We start from the raw sequence: 24,106 nt of genomic DNA, 5'->3' as shown, positions 1-24,106 counted from the left end.
GTTGTCTCCTTGGTGAACAAAATACCTGTTAACTTTTAAAAAAAACGTTATTAGGTGCCGCAACTGTGACAGTACACTGGGAAAAACTCCAATTAAAAAAACTTAGGGTAATGATTCACATCTATATTTTTGTACTATACTTTTTTTTTTTAACTATACTTTTTTAACTTTAAAATAAATAACTTGCCCTTAGGGAAAGAATGTTTCAGTGTACTCTCTTTTTTTAGAAACAGATTGATATAGCAAGGATTCATGATTAATTTATGATTTATTTACTCTTTGTTTAGATTAACAGTTTTTATTGTGCATTTTAAAATTTATTTTTATACTTTATGAATTAAAGTATCTATCTGAGTGGGTTACATATATTAATATCCTTAAAAGGATGCACAACATAGCCTAATTTTGATCAATATTAGGCTATTTTGACAGATTTTAATAGAATAGATTCACAGACAGACAGACAGACAGACAGACAGACAGACAGACAGACAGACAGATAGATAGATAGATAGATAGATAGATAGATAGATAGATAGATAGATAGATAGATAGATAGAATGCTGTATCCATGAATAGACCGGCGTGATGATGGCACGGAAGCGCGTGGGGTTTGGTGACGTAGAGCGCATGTCGTCCGCAGTGCACGCGAGGCCTGCTGCCAGTGGAAGAAAGCGCTTTCAATACGCTGAGGTCATGTTATCGAAACCAGCAGCCGAATAAGCGCTATTAATAATCGATAGAGCCTTCACTACATCATTTCTGAAGAGTCTGGGCATTTAAGTGGCATTTAGGATACAGGGAGTGTTTATATTTTAATCGTAGCAGGTAAGTGAGCGTTTTAAGGTGGTTTTAATGCGTAGTATTGTTTCGCCGTGGGGGAGGGTGTGTGTATACATCACAGCTCATTTTCTTTTATTTGAGACAGTAATACGATAATGTCGTTGTTTTGAATGATGAGGCTTTTAACGTAGCGGCTAATAAATGAGCCGGGCTCCGTCGGTTATGTGAGATCGCTTACAATGCTATTTGTCAAGCTGCTCGCTTTGCCAGCCACCCACTGTAACCATACTGTGTGTGTTTTCTGGATAGAATTTAATCAGGAATGAAACATAAGAAAGACGGATTTACTTATGGGTTTAGTATGTAACCTGATCACTGTCAAAGACTTTACAAAAACTATACATTATTTCTCGTGTATACATTGTATCTTATTGGCCTGTGCTGTCATATAAATCCGGATATAACGTTATATATTATCAAAAATGTAAATACCACTTTTAAATTGGCAACAGGCTGATTGATTTCTGCTTGAGAAAATTTGCCCATTAGATCTGTGTGATGAGTAAATTGTTATAGTTATTAGTGAAACTGACAGAAACTATGAGCCCTAATGTTTAATCGCATGAACAAACCATAAAAGTTTGTCTTAATCAAGATTTGTCCCATTGTTTAGACCGTATATAACCTAGATATACTTAACTAGAAAGTGTATTTTTTTTTAGCCAGTAGTCAGTCACTATGATTAATTTTTACCTTTTTTAAGTGAAGCTGTCCTGAATACTGTATTTTAGAAATAATTTAATTACACAAATGTGGTTTCTATTAATTTCTCTTATTCTTCTTGCATAATAATACTTGTGGTTTGAAATTATTCTCTTTGGGAATGTTGTGACAAGTAGTTGTGAGTTAGTGTTGTTATCCTGGAAGACTAATATTTGGCTCTGAGTAAAATTAGAAATTGTGTTTCTTGAATAACTGGTTTGTTTGGTTGCGTGCCTGATTGTGTAAGTATTGATATTGGCCTGTATGTCAAAAAGTGGTTGGTAATTTATTTATTTATATTTTTTTCTTGCTTGATTGGACAAAGTGACAACCACAAATCAAAGCTTGTCTAGAATGAAGCCTTGAGAAAAGTCTCTCTCTGTTGCTATGGATCCAAAATGCAATTTCTTCATGCTTTCATATTTGGACATATTCAGTGCTACTTCCTTTCATCACAGTGAATTGTATTACTTTTAATGATGACGTGTCAGGGAAAAAAATATCCCTGACATTATGCCATTTGCAGAAACAGCTAAATATGTGGAAGCATTTTTCTGTGGAACTGGGTCATGCTGTTAGTCCTGCTGTTTTAACTCAGGTTAAAAGCTATTAGGAAACTGCCCTACTCTTTTGTGGCATATGAGTCCCCTTTTTATGTGTGCGTGTGTTTCTAAAAGCTGTATGCTCTAGTTATTTTCTTTTTGATGGCACAGAGATAAAGCGCAGAGCCAAAAAGAGGTTCGGGACCACTCTATGCTGTCCTTTCAATTTATTTAGCTGTGCCAAGAAAAAAAGATCCTGCAGGAAAATCATGTTACGGTGGTGAAGATATCACAACAGTGGATTTTGTTTTTGTTTTTATGGTCTAGGTTTGTAAAAGTCTGCCTTGTTCGGATGCTCACACTTCGGCTTCACCATGAACAAAAATAAGCGAGAAAAAGAATTCTACAGCGTAGATGTGGGTGATTCAACATTCACAGTGTTGAAGCGGTATCAGAATCTAAGACCCATTGGCTCGGGTGCTCAGGGAATAGTATGGTATGTTCTAGAGCTCATATTCCACCTCATATCCCAGTTGCCGCATCTTTTCATCTGCTTCATGCATCCTTTTCTCTTTTAGCTCAGCCTATGACCACAACCTTGAGCGAAATGTGGCTATAAAGAAACTCAGCCGGCCTTTTCAGAATCAGACTCATGCCAAACGTGCATACAGAGAGCTGGTGCTCATGAAGTGCGTCAACCATAAAAATGTAAGTCATGACCCCAAAATGTCTTGTGACATGTTGCATGCAATGGGAAATACAGCAGAGCATAAACGGTCTAATAGATATGCTTTTTCATTTCCAGATAATAGGCCTCTTAAATGTTTTTACACCACAAAAAACATTAGAAGAATTCCAAGATGTGTGAGTATATGTTGTGTATTTACACAGATAAAAATGCCAGACCCCCGATGATACCCCGTAATGCTCTCTCCCCTTTCTCTCACATCCACACACACCCCTCCCCTTCTTTTCTGCTCTCTCTTACCCCCCCAATCACACCCTCTTTTTTTGTCCCGCCCCTTCCCCAACGACAGTTACCTAGTAATGGAGCTGATGGACGCCAACCTCTGCCAAGTCATTCAGATGGAGCTGGACCACGAGCGGCTGTCCTATCTGCTGTACCAGATGCTGTGCGGAACAAAACACCTCCACTCGGCGGGGATCATCCACAGGGTCTGTGCTCTTTAGCCTAAAGCCTGTCCACCTAAACAAAAAGACTGCCGTGCACAGCCAAGGTTGCACTGACAGCGAAAAGCTTAATAATCAGTTAAGGTGAGGGAGGGGGAGGGGTTTCATCCCCTGGGCTGATTACAAAAAGCCAGAGCTCTGCCTGCCTGACTGCCTGACTGCAGCTGCTGCTGTGGACTGCATTGCGCTGTTGAGGCAGGGATGTGTTGAGAGGCGACAGGAGGAAAGCGATCAATTGATCCTCAGTAAACATCGCTGTCCCGTTTCACCTTGACTTTCCCTGTGTCTTATACAGTGTACTGCTTTTGCGCAGATATGACCGGAGACCTTTATGTTAGTACAATGACTCTCGTGTCACTGCACAAGGTCATGTCCCATGAATGGCCACCTTTGAACATTAAATATGCAAATTTCATTGCAGCTGTGGATAATCAAGCGTTAAATGAATAAAAATGGTTTCACTCTGACAGATCTGTCGATAAGTGATGAGAAAACAAAGGAACACTGAAAGGAAATAAGTCATCTTTTTCAAGGTTAATGGTGTGGAAAGACTTGTTTGTTGAGAGTGGAATACAGATCATTAGATTTGATACACTTTAGCCCTTGGAAATATACTGTATTGTTGGTCAGTTTTCAGTTCGACTGCATCATAAGTGAAACCAAAAATAGTGAATAATGTCGCTGAAAATTAAAATGCTTTCTAAAGCCCACACAATTTATAACCAGTTTATTTGCAATTATTTAAAAATTATACTGACATCAAACATTTCAACATAATCAATGTCACAATTTTAAATATCAAAGCTTTATGTGTGTGTTCTTCTCAAGTTTTAAGTTTTCTTAGGTCTCAGTCTTTTGGACTGGCATTATATTTTTATATTATATTTGACATTATATTTTTCTTATTTAGTCTCATGAAAACGTGGCAAATTGACTAATATTCTGTCTTGTGATTCTTTAGGATCTGAAACCCAGCAACATCGTGGTAAAATCAGACTGTACCCTGAAGATCCTGGATTTCGGTCTGGCCAGGACAGCAGCTACGGGTCTGCTGATGACACCATATGTGGTGACACGTTACTACAGAGCCCCTGAAGTCATCCTGGGAATGGGATATCAAGCCAATGGTCAGTGCTGCTGACAAGCTGCAGAATGCCTAGTTGGCACATCCTATGCATGCTTAACGGCCAATATCATCCTCATGTTGCAGGTTTCATTTCACGCTTTTATAGGCCTCTCTAAAGCTTTCCTTGCACTAATAGATTTGCGGTTTCAGCACCAAAATGTGTTACGAGGGAATTCTGTCTTTTTGTTTTCACTTTGATGAAATGTAAAGTCTGTTCAGTGTATGATGAGTAGACAATGGCTTGGCGTGTTCATTCATCTCTTACCCAAACTATAATGAATAAAACAAGCTCTTATGCAACAGTACAAAAATACTAACACCCCCTGACTTCCTGCTTAACTGTTTTCTCTCTTTCCCTCTGCTGCACGCGCTTAGTGGACATTTGGTCTGTGGGCTGCATTTTGGCAGAAATGGTCCGTCACAAAATCCTTTTTCCTGGGAGGGACTGTATCCTTGAGCCGTACAAGTAAAAAAAAAAATGCCGCTAGAATTATTGTCTGTTGTCATTTTGACAAACTGCATTTTACTCATAATAAGCTAGATATACTGTATAGTCCCTTGCTAGTTTGGTATTAATTTAATGAAGATTATTTTATATTTTTATGCATGCTGTATGTTCTTCAAACGCTGGTTGGTTGTGTTTTGATTATAGCTCTTTTTTTCTTGCATTTCACTCCCTTATTTATTTCTGTGAGGGGCGGATTTGACTTTTTGGCTAATTTTGGCTTTACTTTGGTGAACACCACTATTTTGAAGGATTAGTTTTGAATTTTTACACTGGCACCTGCTTTTTTTATTAGTTGTTTCTCATTGGTACTTGTTCTGGTTTCATATTAAATCATATTCTGGAAATTATTTTTAAAATTATTATTGTATGTTGGTACTAGTTGTTTTGATATTCATTTAGCCATTGTAGCTGTTCTGTTCTCTGCTCTTGTGACAAGGGAGAAAGGCATCCTTGGTGAGCATAAAAGATGTTTAAAAACATTTAAAAAATCTTTCCAATTCCAAACGTTTAAATGGTAGTATATATTAGAAATTTGGGATCTTTCAGGCTTACCATTAGGTCAAGGGTTGCTTGATGGTGTTTGAGAACACACCGTCCCATCGTCCCAAAAGGTCTACATCAGGATTTTGATGTCATCTGTAAAAAAATCCTATAAATCTAAATCTGTAATACTGTGCAACATTTTTTTCCTTCCATCATAATCAGTTAATGAGTCACCATCGTGAGTCACAACATGAGTGTAAATGGTCAGGCCTGTAATGCACTGTGAAACTCGTTTCCGGTTTATTTATAGTATTGCAATGATTATTCTGTTACGTCTGTGCTCCAGCCTCACTGATTTTCCATGTTAGACAAGGCAGATCCTGCATGACGCACATCACTCTTCTTGCCATCTGATTTCAACATCATTTTGTCATTTTGCATCCTTTTTTAAGCTTTGTGTTGCATGCTAATTTCAACTTTCATTTCATTTTTCAGTGGATGTATGGTCTGTTGGCTGTATCATGGCTGAAATGGTCAGAGGTAGTGTGTTGTTTCCAGGTTCAGATCGTATCCTTACCTGTCTATCGTGTGCCATCCATTCCATGGTCATCACTTCTCTTTAGTAAACACAATACTTTGTTTCCCATGGTACACTATGGCATAAGCAATGAAAATGAGTTGGTTCAATGTAAAGGATTTATGGAAAGCTTTCAAGATGATCATTTTATATATTGTAGGACTGTTTATACTTTTCTTAACCCCCTAATGCCTGAGATATTGATCAGTGGAACAAAGTCATAGAGCAACTGGGAACACCATCCCAGGAGTTTATGATGAAACTCAACCAGTCTGTGCGGACCTATGTGGAGAATAGGCCACGGTACACTGGATACAGCTTTGAGAAGCTCTTTCCCGACGTCCTGTTCCCAGCTGATTCAGAACACAACAAACTGAAAGGTACATCTGCTTGAAGGTTTAAATGGGTGACATTATTTCTGTAGCAGTTCACTTAATTAGGCAGCTGTGCAGTTGCTGCTTGCAAATGTGCAAGTCAAAATGTTATTATTAAAGAATTCATCCATCATTTAACTGACACACATATTTGCAAAAGCAAAACAGCCTAATTCAAAATTCTAATCATTTCCAGTGCATGCACAGTGAGTGAGTGGCCTGAATAATCTGCTGTGTTGTCGAGGTGACATGTCAGGCCACTTGAGAACAACTGAAGTACCATTAACTCTTTGTATTGGATGTGATTTGTTATGCAGCGAGCCAGGCGCGGGACCTTCTGTCTAAAATGCTGGTGATAGATGCATCCAAACGAATCTCTGTGGATGAAGCTCTGCAGCACCCCTACATTAACGTGTGGTACGACCCAGCTGAAGTGGAAGCGGTGGGCTTATGCGCATTCACACACACTAATTTCCAATGCACTGCCGTCAAGTACACATGCAAGCTCATTGTAATTTTGATGAATAGCCTACAAAAATGTTTTCCCAAATCATCAAACAAAGGGCTGCAATTTTTAGACCTTTTTATCAAAAGTGTTACAATTACTGTTACAATTTTTTTTTGTTTTTAAAGCGGTCTCTTATGCTCACCAAAGCCATATTTATCTGATCAAAGATCAGTAATTTTGTCAAATATTCTTACAATTTAAAATAACCATTTTCTGTTTCACTGTATTTTAAAATGTAAATTATTCTTCTGATGGCAAAGCCAAATTTTCAGACATAATTACTTAAGTCTTCAGTGTCACATGATCCTTCAGAAATCATTCAAATTCTGCTTAATATTTTTGTTAATTCTGTTACATTCAGGTTTTTTTTTTTAGTTCAGAAGAACAGCATTTATTTGAAATAGAAATGTTTTGTAACATTATAAATACAATTTACAAAAGCTCAATTTTGTCTTTGCTGAATAAGTTTAATTTCTTTCAAAAACAAAAAAATCTTACTGATATCATACTTGTCAACAGTAGTCTATCTAATAGTTCTCTCTGTTTTTTTCCCCCCAGATAAGCTCATATTCAACACATTGATTGTTTTTCTCACCAGTATAATTATGTGTGCTTATCTTTCTCTCTTCAGCCACCTCCTCTAATCATAGACAAACAGCTCGATGAGAGGGAACACACAGTGGAGGAATGGAAAGGTGGTTTGTTTTTCTAATTTAAAGTTCACAGAGTGAAATCCGATGCAAAAGGAAAGTGCCAGAGGCTGAGAACGAACATGATTTGCCCACTGCACATGCGGTCGAAATCTTGTCTGCAGGGGTCACCTGATTGAATAGTGTTAATAAACTCCTCAGCATGTTTAAATGTCTGACGGCAGTTGCTTAAATTAGAAAGATTGATATTTCTTTCTACTCATGGAGCGTGTGCTGTCAACTTAAACCTTGCCAGTTTCCATGATTCGTTCATCTGTTCAGCGTATGACAGTAAATATCTAAGTAACAATGCAACTGACTTTTTCAGCTGCATGACAGCAGCTCAGCTGTTTTTTAATTTTCCAATGACAAACTAGTTTCGATTCATTTTAGTGAATCAGTTTATTTGGAGAAATACAAAACAATTGGTTTAATTTCAGTCCCTTTCATCCATGTAATTAAATGCTGGTATTCATTACCATGTTTTCAAGTTACTATAGATTTTTTCCCCAGTGAAATCCCTATGGATTTAATAGATTCATTTACAAACTTTATTTCCTTAAATGGCTTATATAGATAAAAATTGTGCAGGCCTCTGAGTTTCACTCTCGCGTTATATTTTAATTGTTATTTCTTTGTTTTCTTTGTCTTCTACAGAGCTGATCTTTAAAGAAGTCCTGGATTGGGAAGAACGGATGAAAAACGGTGTCATTCGAGGTCAGCCTTCCCCTATAGGTTAGTAAGATGTGTTCTCTTAGTCTAATGCAGATTTTGTTAATAATTTTTTTATTTAAATGGATTTTCCAGCTGCATATACTCACACATCATGTTTGGGTGATCTAACTGACTGTTGTGTTTCACATAGCACAGGTGCAGCAGTGATCAACGGCTCACCTCAGCCCTCCTCCTCTTCCTCCATCAATGACGTCTCGTCCATGTCCACAGAGCCCACCATGGCCTCAGACACAGACAGCAGCCTAGAGGCCTCTGCGGGACCCCTGAGCTGCTGCAGATGACTATCACCTTCCCCTGAAGTTTCTCTGTGTGTGGCATGGTATCAGATTTAGGCCAGTCTAATACTTTCTTTTGGGTCGGGTTTGGCTTTTTTGAGTTCCGCTCTAGATGCTGTAAATGACTACACAGTTTTATCTTTTTAGCGACAGCCCTAACAGGCTCAGCCAATGATGGTGAACTCCTTAACAAATCTCTTCTTTTATAAGCTACATTTAGAGTATTTTGTCATGTCGTCGTAGAGTGATTTTGAAAGGTGATCTGTAAAGATTGAGTTGTGAATATATTTTCTCAAATTTATTTATTTTGAGTCTTTTTCCTGGTCAGTGTATAATTTTCTTGGTCACTTGGGATATGAAAGTCTTTAGAAACAAGTCTATGTTAGTATTTTACAATGGACATAACCATATTGCACAAATTAATATCAGCTATTTAAGTAGATTTTGACATAACTTGCCTGAGGTGGCATTTTCTGGGTCATGTTGTTGCGCAGCACATTTTATTTAAATTTTGTACAGTTGCATTTAGATACAACTCACAACATCAAAAAAAAAAATATTTTTTATATGTACATTGATTTATTTTACCAGGCTGTTATTTTTTCATGAATAGTTTTGCTGCTGATTGACTGTGAAATGTGATGTGCTTGTGCGTATGTCTCTGGTGTTCTAGTTCTTGTCCTAGTCCTAGTTACCTAAGATTTCAGCACCTTTTTTATTTTTCATAATTATAAAAAAAAATAGTTTTACCCCTTCAAAATCTGCTTATAGAACAAGCATTGCGCTTCATTAGCTGTGATTGTACCATTGCAGTTTTACATTTTGCCATTTTTGTCTAATATTTTTCCAAACCCTAATAAGGTTGGTTTCTTGACATTTGTGTCTGAGTTGGTAGATCACATATTTTAAAAATTATTATTTGGAAAACCAACAACAACAACAAAAAGTCTACACTGGTTCATTTCTAGCATATTCCATTAGAGTTGTTAAGCTACTTATTTATTTTTGTACAACAGTGAAATGATCCCAGGTCTTTAGATTGGTTTTACTTAGTTTTTTTTCTCCTGTCAGGTTGGAAGGTCTTTAATGGCATGTAATGTGCTGTAAATGAACAGGACCTACTGTAATGGGGATTGACTTACTGTACGTATGTGTTTTGTAACTTGTGACATTGAAAACTGTGGAGCTCCACACATTATTTGATAAAAAGTTTAAGATATATCAGGGAAGTGGGTTTGTTTTACATTTGCTTTAGAATGTGAAGGTGAGAGAATGTTGAATAGGCCTAAGTTGAATCTGAATGTTGTTGACATATGGGGTTTAGCCCATTGGATTTATTTGCCTGTGCACAGGGTAAAAAACGAAATATTTTGCTATTACTTTATATTATTGTTGTTTTGTTTTAAGTGCTCTTAACAGTGGCAATGATATTAAGCCCTACATACTTGCCTGGGAAGCCTGAGCCTGCTGTAACTGCAGAGAGCAAAAGCTTTTAGGCATGAAACACAAGAGCCGTTTTAAGGTCGAGTCTGAACTACCTCACACTTGATGCCATACAGCTCACATTTTACAAGTATTAAAGTAACCTTGATTTCATTTTATTTATTCAGATAAATAGGAGTGTTAAAGTGTCTGTAGTTTAAATCTGTGAGAATGTACTGTATGTATGTGTATACAATTCAACGAGTGTGTGTCTTTGTTTATTCTAGACTGTTTTTTGTTTTTTTTCAGCTTATGTGCAGTAACTCAAAGCTGAACAATGAACCGTGTTATTTCAGACTCGACATCTATGCGAAAATTTTTGTCCAAGAAAAGAGAATAATAAAAATGGAGAGGAAAAGTTTCTCTTCCCAGTCTCAACGATGGGCAGTATCTTGCATGACCTGCTTAGCACTTGATTTTAAGTCCAAAACACTGTACAAGAACTATAAGATCATGGTGTTGGGTTTATTAGACTTCACGAACTGATGCAGTTGTTTTATATTAGGGTTAGCAGATTACCACCTCATTAGAACACACTGAAATTCAACTGTGTTAACATCATAACAACTGGAAAAATGGAAATAAACAGTTGGAAAATGGGTTTGTTTGTGTGTGTTGTTTTTCCTCCCATTATTGTGCCCTCTCCAAGAACTTATTCTTAGTTTATCATTCTTCACCATGAACAACTTTATTTAACTTTGGAAATTGTTGTTGCTTTCCACATATATTACCAAAGACTTTTAAGAGTTACTTCACCCAAAAATGAAAATTGTCATTCTAACCCCTTTAGACTTTCATTCATCTTCAAAACACAGATTAAGGTTTAAAAAAACTGATATTGATCCCTCTTTTGAAAGTCCATTCCATTTTTAAAAAAGTTCATAAAGGATATTTATTTGAATAAAGTGGTTAAATCCAAGTCTTCTGAGTAGACACAATTGCTTTATATGATGAACAGATTTACTTAGGCTTTTATTCACATATAAACACTGATCCTAGAACAAATTGAAAGCATATGAAATATAGTAAATATAAGCTCAAATGTACATACTTCTTGAGGCATTTAAGTTTTGGTAGAATGGAAATACAGCAATCTTTCAGGTTTCATAAAAAAAATCTTCATTTTTGTTTTGAAGATGAACAAATGTTTAGAAAGATGAGTGTACTCGACAGAATTATCATTTTGGGGTGAATTAGAAATTTTTGAAAGGTTTGACAAATCAAATATCTTTTGCACAACACAGTTATTAGGCAGTACATGATTCAGTTTTTATATCACTCAGCATCAGACTTTCCTTGATTATAAAGTCACAAAATTGTTTTGATACAACGGCAATTTATTATGAAGTCTATTGAGTCTTCATTTGAAATGAAACACCGATTTTTTGAAGCCCTCTACTTTGGCACTTTCTGCATTCAGGAATCAAATAACAGAAGAAAAAAAAAATCGATCACACGAACATACAGTATGTGCATACATAAAAAAAGCTACTTTAACACATTCAAGTATATGTCAGCCTTAGTTCCATCATCTATTTTATATAAAGACACTCATTCATTGAGTGTTTTGAAAAACACCACCTGAGAAATAGTTCTAGGTACATTAATAAGCTTAAATAAATACTAGCCTTGGCAATCTTGCAGCTGAAGTGATCTTTCGATAAGAGTTGAGATTTTAACAGTTTGGATGGTGTTACCTCATCTAATCTGAAATAAAGTATTTTTTTCTAGTGCATTTTACTTACAATAAAGGGATTTGCTGAAAAGAGTTTGTGTCTGTGAGGTCTGATGGTGTAAGAGTCGATCTCATCTCGTCTGGAAGTGCGAGGCACAGTGTGATGGGATGCAGCTTGTACGTATATGGTGACTGGTTGTAAATGATATAGACTTTGGATGAAAAAGGATTGTGTGATCATTTCCCCAAAACCTCAAGAGACAGCTCAGCAGGACATATTTCATACCATGCATTATCAGGAAATGCCATTAAAATGGCCTGCCTTATGTGAGAGGCCAATACTGGAAACAGTCTGGTCAGAAATGTCATGCTTTGGTATTATCTGTGCAGGTAACGTTATGCAAGTTATGAATGCTAATAACTGAATGGCACCTTAAAGGAATAGTTCACCTGAAAATGAAAATATTGTTATTATTTACAAAGAGCAAGTGGCAAGTTTGCCATTAAGAACATTGTATGTTCCACACACAAAATGTGCACTACTTGTGAAGATTTTTTTTTTTTTTAATTAATAATTGTTGTCTGCAGAAAAACAGCAATATTGGTTTGGAACGATACGAGGGTGAGTAAATAACCATTGAATTTGTATTTTTGTGTGAACTATCCCTTTAAAATGTAAGACTGAAGATCAGAGAGAAAAGTGTAACTGCTACACATGATCAAGTCGCCATAACAAAACAGCACAAAATCACCTCTGAATACTCATGATGCATGAGCAGAGAGATTTCCAAATTCTATCTACAACAAACACATATTCTCTCAGTGTTAAATCAGGAGGCCTGTTAGAGGTCCAGTCAAAGTTTGCTTGTCCTTGTTCCCAATGTAAGATCTCCCAAAGTGGAGAAGAACTCTTCCATCTCGTTCTGAAGCAAGCGGTTGCGGGTCTCTGCATCCTCACGGGCCCGCTCAGAGTTACGGAGTTTAATTTCCAACATGCGATACTTTTTCTTCTCCTGGTCCAGCTTCTCCTCTAGTCTCTCCATTTGGTTACGCATAATGACACTTGATTCCTCTAACCTTAGAAAAATATATTACGTTCATTAAATTTTAAAGTTCATGCCAAATACTCTACTGTATGTGATATTGTTGGAAATGCAAAGAAAACACGATACAAAAATGAAAATTAGTTTGATGTTAAGAACTAAATTTACATTTTGGTTTGTTCTTCACCCAAAATACTAATACACTATAAAAATACACTTTTAAAAAACATTTATTAATAAATTGCTATTTATTGTAAAAGTTAATCAAATGAACTGAAAGGTTAAGTGTAATATTTCCTGGTTGCTAGCAGTACCAAATGAAAATGCAAAAATAATAATTGTTGTCAAGCAGGTTCTCAAACACTCTCTTCTATTGGCAGAGACAGAAAGCCACGCCCCAAACTCACATCATTGGTTGAGACAATGTTGCTGTGTTGGTCTGGTCAGGTTTCTCAAAGAGAACAATGTTTGATAATACCAAGATTCAAGCAGCACTGAACAGACCGATCGGTGAATGAGTACATTGTTGTCATTCACTGATTGCTCTGCGCAGAGCCACTTTAAGTCGGACACACCTATTGTTTTGGGGTGTTCGGTAATATCCGTCACAAAATATACATCATTCCACCCTGTCCAATCAGGTTGTGAACTTATGACTATGCCTTTAGGTTTGGTATCTTTAGGTTTGCTGTCAAAAATGCCAGTGTGAACGCTAAGCTGACCAGGACCAAATCTATTGTTTTCTTTTTTGGTCTGGACCAAACGAACCAAGAGAACCAAACTACAAGTGTGAATGCACTCGCAAAGTTTTTACTCTTTTCATAAGAAATCAACCAACAAAATGGCTTCCTCATGTCTGCATATTAAAACTAGGATAGGAGAAAATATTTTATAGTCACCATAACCTGCTTGTTAAGTCACAATGTATGAAATACTGTTTCCGGGTCCAAGCCTCTAGTTGCTTCAGATGTTTAGAAGCACTATTTATTCATATCACACATTTAAACTCAGTTTTGAAAAACTCACGGCATACACAACAGTCTCTGGGCTCACGATTAATAATGATTAATAAAAGATGAATCACTGTTTGGCCAACTGAGATCTGATAGAGTGTTTGGACCAAGAAGCTCTAATATGTGATGTTCTATTTATTTATTTATTTATTTTTTGCAACCTGTCACACACGAGGTCGCAGCAATTAGCGACAATAAAATTGCAATCAGCTCAAGATGGACAAAATCAAGTTCTGTAATAAATAATGATTGCAACTTATGTTTCATACCTCCTTTAACACTGAAAAATGACACACGCCATCTTTTAAAAAGATCTTACTACTGAAATGATGAGAAAGTGTATACTTTTCATGTCTTGAGCTTAATTTAAGTGTTTTAAGTAAACTTTATGAAGCCTAAAGACAAAATACTTATCATCAATGTGCTGTGGATTTCACACATACCTTCGTATTCGAGATTCGTAGTTGGCCTTCTGTTTCTTTAACTCGTCTTTCAGCTCTGTTACCAGGCTGTTAAGTGCTGTCGTGCTAATATCAGTATCTCCTGTGATGTTCACCGCATCTTCTCCATTTCCATTCTCACTGCAGCCTGCACTGCTCACACACATTTCCAGTGCTTCGCTGCTCTCAGTGACCTCCGAATTCCTGTCTTCACTTTGCCCTTGGATAGACCCTCCAACTGACCAATCCACCTTCACAGAGTTCAGTCCAGAGGGGTCACTACCCACTGAGTCGGCCACTAAGATCTCACAGGAGGATGTGGACCAGGGCGTGCTCGCGACGCTGGGTACGCTGAGACTGGATGAGGTCACGTTGTCATAAGTGGACAGACGGTGTGACAGGGCTGAATCCTTGCCCATGCGCTCTCCTGATGATGTACGCCGGTGGCTGCGCAGAGAGGAAAGCCCGTTCATCAACCAGTTGCCTGTACTGGGCAAGGTGGACACGTCCACAGACGAGCCCCCAATTTTTGCAGGCTGAGCGCGTACCCCTCCGCTCTTGAAGGAGTATTTCCAGGAGGGGAGGGATTTCACCTGTTTGCTGGGGCTGACCGTTACCCCAGCTTTTCCCTGAGGTGTCATTTTGGCAGTGGTAGGGGCACCTGTATTGATATCTAAAGACGTGGCACTGCCACACACACTATCTGCCACTTTGGATGTCTGGCTCAGCGATGAGCAGTTCAGCATCTCCTCATCGGAGATCCACTCCGCCATGCCTCGCTGACCTGGAAGATAACTTCCTGTTTGCTCGGAAGACACATCTCCCTCAGTACCCACATACAGACGCTCATGTTCACTGATCAACACCGTCATCAGGTGCTGAACCTGGGAGGTTCCTAGCAAAAAAAAATGTAAATATCTACACTGTAAAAAATTGAAGAATAATCAAACTGGCTGTACCATAAATTTAAATTACATTGAACTGATAAATATGTGACCCTGGACCCCATAACCAGTCATAAGGAGCACGGGTATATTTTGTAGCAATAGCCAAAAATACATTGTATTTTTCTTTTATGCCAAAAATCTTTAGGATATTATGTAAAGATCATGTTCCATGAAGATATTTTGTGAATTTCCTACCATATATATATATATATATATATATATATATATATATATATATATATATATATATATATATATATATACATAAGGCAATTTTATGAATATTTAGATTTTTTCTGCACCTTCAGATTCCAGATTTTCAAATAGTTGTATCTCGGCCAGATATTCTCAATTTCAGACGTACTTACCTTCCATCATTGAAACGGGGTCCTCTATTTTAGGCCGAAGGATATTTGGTCCAAAAACTGTTGCAAGGTTCTGAACGCTCATCTTGTTCTCATTCGAGTGTGACTGCACCTCATCTAAGAATCTACATTGAATTCATACAGTGAATACAACAGACATTCATTTATCATTCATTCAAATTAATAAGGGAATTGCTTCAACAACATCACCATGTAAGAAAACTCAAGAGATGTTATATTTTGACTTACTTGCAAATGTACTTTAACAAATTATAATTAGCCTGAGGAAGAGTGTTCACCTGCTTCACAAGCTCACTGAGTCCCTTTAGAAGACACATGGGAACAAGATACATTACAAATCCAGGAAACAAGGTTTTTGGTGGGGGAAAAAAATGCAGTGAGCTTTTCAAAACCATCTTTAATTGTACTTAATGTGCCCTTGTAGTATACTATAAATCTTAAAAGTATATATTAATTTTTTTTTTTACTTGCAGATAATATTTTATTAATGAAATTAAAATCCAATAAATTGTACATAAAGTACACATTCATGTTTCTAAACACACTGCAAAAATTTAAAACTAACAGTTTAGTATAATCTTCTGTCATGCTTTAGCTTAGAGTAAAACATTCATTTCATATGTAAAGTAGACGATTATAATTTTAACTGCACTGTTTTTTTGATATTACATTAAAGGTGACATTTTATGCCCCTTTTTACATAATGTAATACAAGTCTCTGGTGTCCCAAGAATGTGTTTGTAAAGTTTCAGCTCAAAATATACAACAGATTTTTGAACAATTTGAAAATGCCTATTTTGAGTGGAAGCAGAAACACGCAGTTTTTCGTTCCTGTCTCTTTAAATGCAAATGAGCTGCAGCTCACTGCCCCCTTTTCCAGAATAGAGCTGCACAGCTCAGACCAGCTTAAAACATCTGTTTTGGTTCTGATTATCATGTTTATCATGCTGAAATCATGCGTTTCAAACCATATTAGTTAAAGCTTCTGATATAGGGTTTTCTGAGTACACACATCTGAAGCACATGGACAGAAAGCAACTGTCACAGCATGTGTGTACTAAACTAAGCTCTTATTCACACACAAGGTTACGTTAAAAACACACGAGTTACAAAAACAGTTGGTTATGTCTGTGAAGGTTTTAGATCTGTGTGGCAGCAGCAATATACAGTAAATCAATCAGTAATTCCACTGCTCTCTTGTATCCTCTGAGGCTGGGAATAGTGTTCTGTGCTCGTCTGTGCAGCCAAAGACAGAAAAAACTTTCGCCATGGCATTAGAGCTGGTACGCAGTTGTCGCTTGCAAAATCAAAATGACGGCGCCATGGGTATACATTTACAGATTAAGGGGCAGTAATATTATAATGAGATCCCTTTGCCACATCACCAAGGGAGCGAAATCAGATGCGTTCATTTTCTCAGATGCTTGCAAAATAAGGCTTACCAAAACAAAGTTACTGGGTTTACCTATTTTACGTTTCCTTGGTTGGATGCACCGGGGACCTGATTATAGCACTTAAAAAGGGATACTCCACCCCTAAATTAAAAATTTGTCATTAATCACTTACCCCCATGTTGTTCCAAACCATAAGAGCACCGTTTGTCTTCAGAACACAATTCAAGATTGGATGACAACTGGGAGGCTTAAGACTGACCCATAGACTGCCAAGTAAATAGCAGTGTCAAGGTCCATAAAAGGTAAAAAGAAAGTCGTCTTCAGAATACTCCATCTGCCATCAGACGTGCAATCTGGGTTATATGAAGCGGCGGGAACACTTTTTGTAAGCAAAGGAAACAAAAATAACGACTTTATTCAATAATTCCTTTGTCAACAGTCTCCTCTGTGTCTCTCCATATCACCGTATGCTCTTCTGTTTCATCCGTGCCACAATGATGTGCCGTTTTATTTCAAATCAAAGCTAAATACATGTAGAAACAGTGCATCCTTGTGGCGCGGCTGATACAGAAGAGCATACACAGCATACGGGGAGAATGAGAGACATAGAGGAGACCGTTGACAAAGGAATTGTTCAATAAAGTCATTATTTTTGTTTTCTTCGCTTACAAAAAGTGTTCCCGTCACTTCACATAATTCAGATTGCACGTCTGATGGCAGATAGAGTATTCTGACGATGACTTTCATACCTTTTAAGGACCTTGACACTGCTATTTACTTGGCAGTCTATGGGACAGTCTCAAGCCTCCAGGTTTTCATCCAAAATATCTTAAACTGTGTTCTGAAGATGAATGGACCTTTTACAGGACGACATGGGGTAAGTGATTAATGACAACATTTCCATTTTGGGGTGGATTTTCCCTTTAAAACCTGGAAAAGTCAGATTTTCATGATATGTCACCTTTAAATGTTAATATATTTTAAATTAAATTATATTTTAGTTTGCTTGTCAGAAGAAATGAAAAAATAAGAAATTCTGAAATAACATATAAAGATGTAGATACAGTAAGTTCCACTTACAAAGTGTCAAAAACACTTTAAACTTCAATTAATTGCATTTAATATAAATTTTAAATACAATACGGTAATATATTCTATATTATAAATAGCATGCAATGAAGTGTATGAAAAGAATACACATTTAAGTATATTCTTTTAAAGTATATTATTTCAATAATAAATACTCTAATACTACTTAAACATATGCTAAAGTTCACTTCTTTTTTGCAAGGACAATCATTATTTGCATTATTTGACTGATGTATAGCAGACTCACCACTTCTTCATCTTTTAGCAGAAGCTGTGCACAGGTTAGAAAGTCCTCATATTTGTTAAAGGGAATCACAGGCTCTGGCAACTCCCTGAGGTAAAGCTTCAGGAGGGACGCCACTGTGTGAACGTCAGTGTTACTGAAAGAGGTCACACACATGTCGGGGGATTCACAAATACATCAGTTTAGTTTTCGTGTGTCTAGAGTATGGTACACTGGTGTAGCACACTGTCAAGCACCTAACCAGCATAAGCCAGCCTAGATATAGAGTAGAAACTCATGCTGGTCTAAACTGGTAGTGCAAAGCATGTTTAAAGCATATTATAACACTGATATCCACATCAATCTAAATTGTTTCTACTAATCAGTTTATTGATCCCTCCAAAGAAAGCTGTTTGTCTGCATTTGACTTCTGCTACAGTGTGAGTGCTACTATAGTTAATAACTGAAACTTGCCATTATTTAGTGTAAATATTGTTGGGTTTTATGATAAATTATTTGTGCTATTCTTCAGTTGTAAGTCACTTTGAATGAAAGGGTCTGCTGAGTGATTAAATGTAAATGTAAAAGGAAGTTTTGACATGATGTGACGTGACATACAGCCAAGTATGGTGACCCATACTCAGAATTCGTGCTCTGCATTTAATCCATCCAAAGTGCACACACACAGCAGTGAACACACACACACCGTGAACACACACTCGGAGCAGTGGGCAGCCATTTATGTTGCGGCGCCCGGGGATCAGTTGGGGGTTCGGTGCCTTGTTCAAGGGCACCTCAGTTGTGGTATTGCCGAGCCGAGACTCGAACCCACAACCTTAGGGTTAGGAGTCAAACTCTTTAACGATTAGACCACGACCCAAAGTTTTAAACTTGTCTCACCTGTCAAATAGAGGCTTATCACCACAGTCAAAAGCATCCTGCAGTTCTTTGACCAGGTTGGCCTGTCCTGGCATCCTAAAGAGACCTTCCTCTTTTAGACCCTGCTCCCGTATGAAATCCACACACTGCTCCACCAGCAGTGGGGCCAGTCGGGGTCCAGACTTTCTTTCATACAGTACTGTGTCCTCCAGGCGCTGGCCAAAGATACCTACAAAAATACAAGCACCAGAGAAACATGTAAAAAGAGTGATATTGTAAAAAATATATTTTTTAAAACTTGCAACGACATTATCAAACAGTTTGAAATCAAAATATGCTTCACAAAATTCAATTAAAACTCCAAAATGTACTGTTTCAAAGACTGTAGAGTATCCTATCATACCTTGCAGTAGCCTACATCGGTTCTGCCTCGTATACTACAATCTTTAGCAAGCACACACAAGCCACGATGAGCAAACAGACAAAACAGAGCTGTAACTTCAGGCATGAGGCACATGACAGATCCCTGCTGGCATGAGCAGCAGTCCACTTCAGGCACAAGTGAACAGTGATGCATGAGAATGTGAGTGAGTGTGCACACCTGTTTTTGCCCTCTTTCATTGTAATGGTAATCCAGCCTCACAGAGAGTGTGGAGAGAATGTGGGATGAGCGCAAGCGTGTATCATATTGCTTAACCCATCAATGGCCAGATTTTTCCCAGCGATGTCTTGATTAAAATTATTTAAACTATGATATTTACACTATTAAATATTCAGGATTATTTAAATAGACAACTAGTGATTGCGACGTTCTACAAGTGCTCAGTCCATCAGGACTACTGCTTGTATAACGCAGACCAATGATATTTTAATTATAGCATTTATTATTAGTTTGATTGTACTTTTATATCATTTATATTTAGTTTTCATTTTCATTGTAGCTTAGGTTTTAGCTATTTTATTAGTCCTATATGTTCTTTTGTTCTAAATTATGTGCTAAATATTTTAATAAAAACTATTTTATTTAAGTTTTAGTAATTTCAGTAGGCCTACTTTAAAATTTGTTGCAGTTAGTTGCAAAGGTAACATTTCATATGCTCTTTTAACGATTTTTAAATTTATGTTTTTGATCTAATTTAGGCTATTTTATTTCATATTTATTTCAATAAACAAAAAAAAAGTTTTCATTTAGTATTAGTTAACAACAACACTGTTTTATGTATATTACTGAATCATATAATCATTCACTCAACCGATTCGTTAAAAACACATTCATTTAGAAAGGAAACACCGCTGTGCTGTTTATGTTGTGCTGACTATGTTGCCTCATAAGATAGAATGCTTAGGTTTTATTTGTGTGTGCGATAAGCTACCTCCTCCAAAGGGAGCCCAGATGACACGTCTAATGGCTTTGACCCAATCCTCCATGTCATTCTGGGAGTTTGCCATGAGGAGGAAAGCCTCATGGCTGAGAGCCGATCTGTCTTTCTCTCCTGTACAACCTATGGAGACACAGAGGGGAAAAAATACAAATAAATAATTTGACTGGTACTAATAGCATCCAGTCCCCTGACACTTGAAAGGACCGATAAATAACTAAACATGACTAATTCTATTCACTTACATCACTGTAAATGCTTCTGCTATTTTTATTAGAACACATTTCATAATTGATTAAAAGCAGTGCTGTGGCATAATATAATTCATGATTGCTGGTCTTTGTGGCTAAACGGCTATGTGTAATGGTTTTCACAAAAATAGTAAGCAGCACAACTGTTTTCAACATTGAACAGCAAATCAACATATTAGAATGATTTCTGAAGGATCATGTGAAACAGAAGACCGGATTAATGGCTTCTGAAAATGCAGCTTTGCCACCACAGGAATAAATGACATATTAAAATATTTTTAAAATATTAACATCATGACTGTTTATTGTATTTTTGATTAAATAAATCCTGCCGTGGTGAGCATAAGACACTTTTTGCATGGAAAAAGATATATAAGATATATATCTGTATTATAGTATAATTATTTGTATAATAATACTGTTATATTTCTAATATTGTCTGCACAGAGTATGGTTGTCTTCACAATATTTTATAGTGAATGTACCACTAGGTGGCACCAAAGTCATGGGGAAACGGCACATAGACAAAACAGTGATTTCTCTTTATGACATCATCCTACATACCAGACATTAACCATAGCAGCACAGGAGAAAAGTGGTATTTCATTCTTAAAGGAAAGACAGATGAACTGAAATGTGCCATGACAATTGGAGAAGCCATCTTTTGAACTTAATTTTGAGCTGATTTTTATTCATTCTGTTATTCAAATGAACTAGAGTGGAAGAGTTCATATTCAGTTGATTTGCTTTTGGATGGTTTTCAAAAGCACAGCATGCTGTGTTAAATTCCTAGCATTATGGAACTGTGACTTCTTTTCATTTCCTTCCACAAACAGCCCTCCCTCTTCATCTCCCTAAAATATCCTCAGCATAAATTCTGTTCAACCTAGTTTTTGTGGATGGGTGGTTCCATTATCGGTCTGAGCGTGGCTGCAGAATAAACTGAGTATTGTCAGGTAGCTAGTGGCTGTGTAGATGACACACATAGGACTCCCTGAGGAATGCCTGACTGTCTGTGTCTGCATGTCTGAAAGACAGTGGGAGTGGGTGATGCATTGCCTCTGTGCTTGTGCCCTTGGCAGATGCAGTTCCACTGCCTGTCTCTTGCATGTAATGACAATAATCAAAGACTTGACTTTGTAGAGAAGTGTGACCTCTTCATAAGACACAAGCTGTTTATTCTATTCAGACTGACCTTTATTTCTATTTAGAAATGGGTTTTTTTGACTTTTGACTTTGAAAGTAGATTTTTTTCCCCACATTTGCTAACTGAACTATAACAGACATAGAGGGGTGTAACTCTCATGTTGATTTTGGTTCATTTTGACCCGGAGAGGTTTTTTTTTTTTTTTTTTTTTTTTTTTTGTGCAATGAGTCAGTATAGCCAAATTTATCCATTTATCCATTTGTTTTTCTCTCAAAGTTGAGTTGCAAAAATTCAGATTAATGAGGCTTATGACCAATCAATTCCAAAAAGAAATACAAAACTTGTGCTAATTGACAAACAAAAATAAGTTGACAAAAAAAAAAAAAAAATGAATCCAAGATATAACATCAAAATGCAATTTCAATAATAAAACTTTAATTTATTTTTATAATGAATTAAATTGGGTTTTAATTTACATTATCTTAAATCTAAAAGTTTATTTAATATTTTCTTAAATATCACTGAAATCCTTGTGAAACTGATGTTTGAATGAATGAATTTGAGAGAATTATGCTCATATGTGTGCACTTTGTTCTGGTGTTGGAGGAACATCAACCCTCAGATTTTGGTTTGTCTTGGACTCTAAGGCACCAGTGGACACATTTTCATTCTGTACTCCTGCAAGGCTAAATTCAAGGTCAGGAATAATCACTCCACATTCACAAAATATGCTAATATCTGAATTCCCAGGATTTTAGATGTCCTTGCCGCCCCTTATCTGTTACCCAAAGCTAGGCTGAACTGCTCACATCAACATTCTCCTAGGGTGCATATCCTAAACAATGATTTTACTATAACATTCAGCATATTTCCACGGGAAGGTCATGGATATGGACTATTTATAAAATGAAGGACTGAACAGTGATGTGCATGTTTAGCATTCCGCTGGTGGTAAGAACAAAACAATGTCATGCCTTGCAGCCCACCCTTTAATACATGATGCATTGTTCAAGATAAAACATGTTCTTGGAAATTTCATCTCTTCAAGAGTTTTTGCACTGGAGCGAGACAAATTTTCTTCACTAATGTCCCATTAGTTAAATACTTTTAGGCGTCCATCCTATCAACCATTTAAAAAAAATAAATCTTTGTACAGTAACAAAGATTTCACACCTTGAATGAAATCACACTTTAAGAGCTCAGTCAGCAGCTTTTAGGTGGCTGCCACATATCTTTCTCTCTCATGTATCAGAGCAAATTGAGAGGCAACGCGAAGCCCAAGGCACAGTGTGCGGTTTGGCCAGCAGTAGATAGGGAGGATATCCAGCACGACAGGCCTGAGGCTTTCAGATGAAGATCTTTATTTTAGATCTTGCACTTTGCAGACACACTTGCTTTCAGAGGTGAAAGTCTGCGTCTTAACTTAATGAGAAAACTGACAGCAAGATAAAATTCAGCAAAACTTTATATCCACAAACATCCCTTTTTTTTTTTTTTTTTTTTGCTTAACAGATTTTTAAATATATTTTTTTTTCTGTATATTATATATGTATATAATAACATATGTCTGGCTAACTGTCTCTCTCTCTCTCTGTATATACAGTATATAATAATAAAAAAAAACATAGGAACCACTTATTCGAGCATTACGAGCCAGAACACCCCAGCAACCACACAGAAATGCCCTAGTAACTGCCTAGTAACCATTCGAAAGCACCTAAACAGCTTACATTCCTTTAATGCTGTATCTCATTTAACTCACTTCCAGACAAGAATTTGTCAAGTCTAACAACATTTCTTTTTTCTAGTTGTATTGTGTTGCCTGATATTCTCTTCAGAAACACAAAGTCTGAATCTAGAACAGTCAGAATTGATATGCTATCTAGTTTAGAGTGGTCACAGACACATCCTCATCTTCTACAAATAATCTAGCTAACCGCTAATTGCTAACACAATGTGTGTCAATTGTGTTTAAATTCTTGGTGATTACGCTAAAACTAAATCTTTTCCACAAAACCAACATCCTCTAAACATCTACCATTTGGAAACTCTTATCAGTCCTGTTGGTTTAGCTCTCTCTGTGGGGCTGCTGTCTCTGGTTCTGATTATTGCAGATGAGAGCTGCTCCATGGTGAGTCTCCTTTCTGCTGATGGGCCCCCACGACTCCCAGTATCATAAAATCAGCTGACCCCCAATGACTTCCT

At 36.9% G+C, this 24,106-nt stretch overlaps 2 protein-coding genes across 6 annotated transcripts in view; one reads left to right on the top strand and one right to left on the bottom strand.

The window, feature by feature from the left end:
* The first annotated feature begins 576 nt into the window (after positions 1-576).
* mapk8a (mitogen-activated protein kinase 8a) lies at positions 577-10,636 on the top strand. 3 transcript variants are annotated; one of them, XM_042737225.1, is made up of 12 exons: positions 577-828; positions 2,415-2,583; positions 2,666-2,795; positions 2,893-2,951; positions 3,125-3,263; positions 4,240-4,405; positions 5,891-5,962; positions 6,170-6,352; positions 6,664-6,788; positions 7,486-7,549; positions 8,201-8,278; positions 8,409-8,561. In XM_042737225.1, exons 2-12 carry the CDS (start codon positions 2,462-2,464, stop codon positions 8,423-8,425), a joined length of 1,155 nt encoding a protein of 384 aa, XP_042593159.1. In that variant the 5' UTR covers positions 577-828; positions 2,415-2,461; the 3' UTR covers positions 8,426-8,561. The 3 variants fall into 3 exon arrangements, with proteins under 3 accessions (XP_042593159.1, XP_042593157.1, XP_042593158.1); XM_042737223.1 differs by having other exon boundaries at positions 579-828; positions 8,414-10,636; XM_042737224.1 differs by lacking the exon at positions 5,891-5,962 and adding an exon at positions 4,780-4,851 and having other exon boundaries at positions 579-828; positions 8,414-10,636.
* The window catches only part of arhgap22 (Rho GTPase activating protein 22), a 26,215-nt gene continuing 12,373 nt past the window's right edge, over positions 10,265-24,106 (bottom strand). For all 3 annotated transcript variants that reach the window (XM_042737219.1, XM_042737218.1, XM_042737220.1), the window contains 7 exons: positions 20,498-20,626; positions 19,146-19,353; positions 18,270-18,402; positions 15,768-15,841; positions 15,522-15,643; positions 14,210-15,101; positions 10,265-12,787 (listed from right to left, as the gene is read on the bottom strand). In XM_042737219.1, the coding sequence (XP_042593153.1) occupies positions 12,565-12,787; positions 14,210-15,101; positions 15,522-15,643; positions 15,768-15,841; positions 18,270-18,402; positions 19,146-19,353; positions 20,498-20,626 (1,781 nt within the window). In that variant the 3' untranslated portion in view covers positions 10,265-12,564. The remainder of the gene's footprint in view (positions 12,788-14,209; positions 15,102-15,521; positions 15,644-15,767; positions 15,842-18,269; positions 18,403-19,145; positions 19,354-20,497; positions 20,627-24,106) is intronic.

Source organism: Cyprinus carpio, chromosome B13 (genome assembly GCF_018340385.1).
Source record: "Cyprinus carpio isolate SPL01 chromosome B13, ASM1834038v1, whole genome shotgun sequence".
NCBI classification, from domain to species: Eukaryota; Metazoa; Chordata; class Actinopteri; order Cypriniformes; family Cyprinidae; genus Cyprinus; species Cyprinus carpio.
The sequence above is the reverse complement of the archived record's forward strand: the minus strand, read 5'-3'. Positions and strand labels throughout refer to the sequence as shown.

Coding starts and splice junctions, on each gene's coding strand:
- mapk8a (XM_042737223.1), top strand. CDS start 2,462: ATGAACAAAAATAAGCGAGAAAAAGAATTCTACAGCGTAGATGTGGGT. Junction 2,584..2,665: donor GGTGCTCAGGGAATAGTATG/GTATGTTCTAGA, acceptor TTTCTCTTTTAG/CTCAGCCTATGACCACAACC. Junction 6,789..7,485: donor ACCCAGCTGAAGTGGAAGCG/GTGGGCTTATGC, acceptor TTCTCTCTTCAG/CCACCTCCTCTAATCATAGA.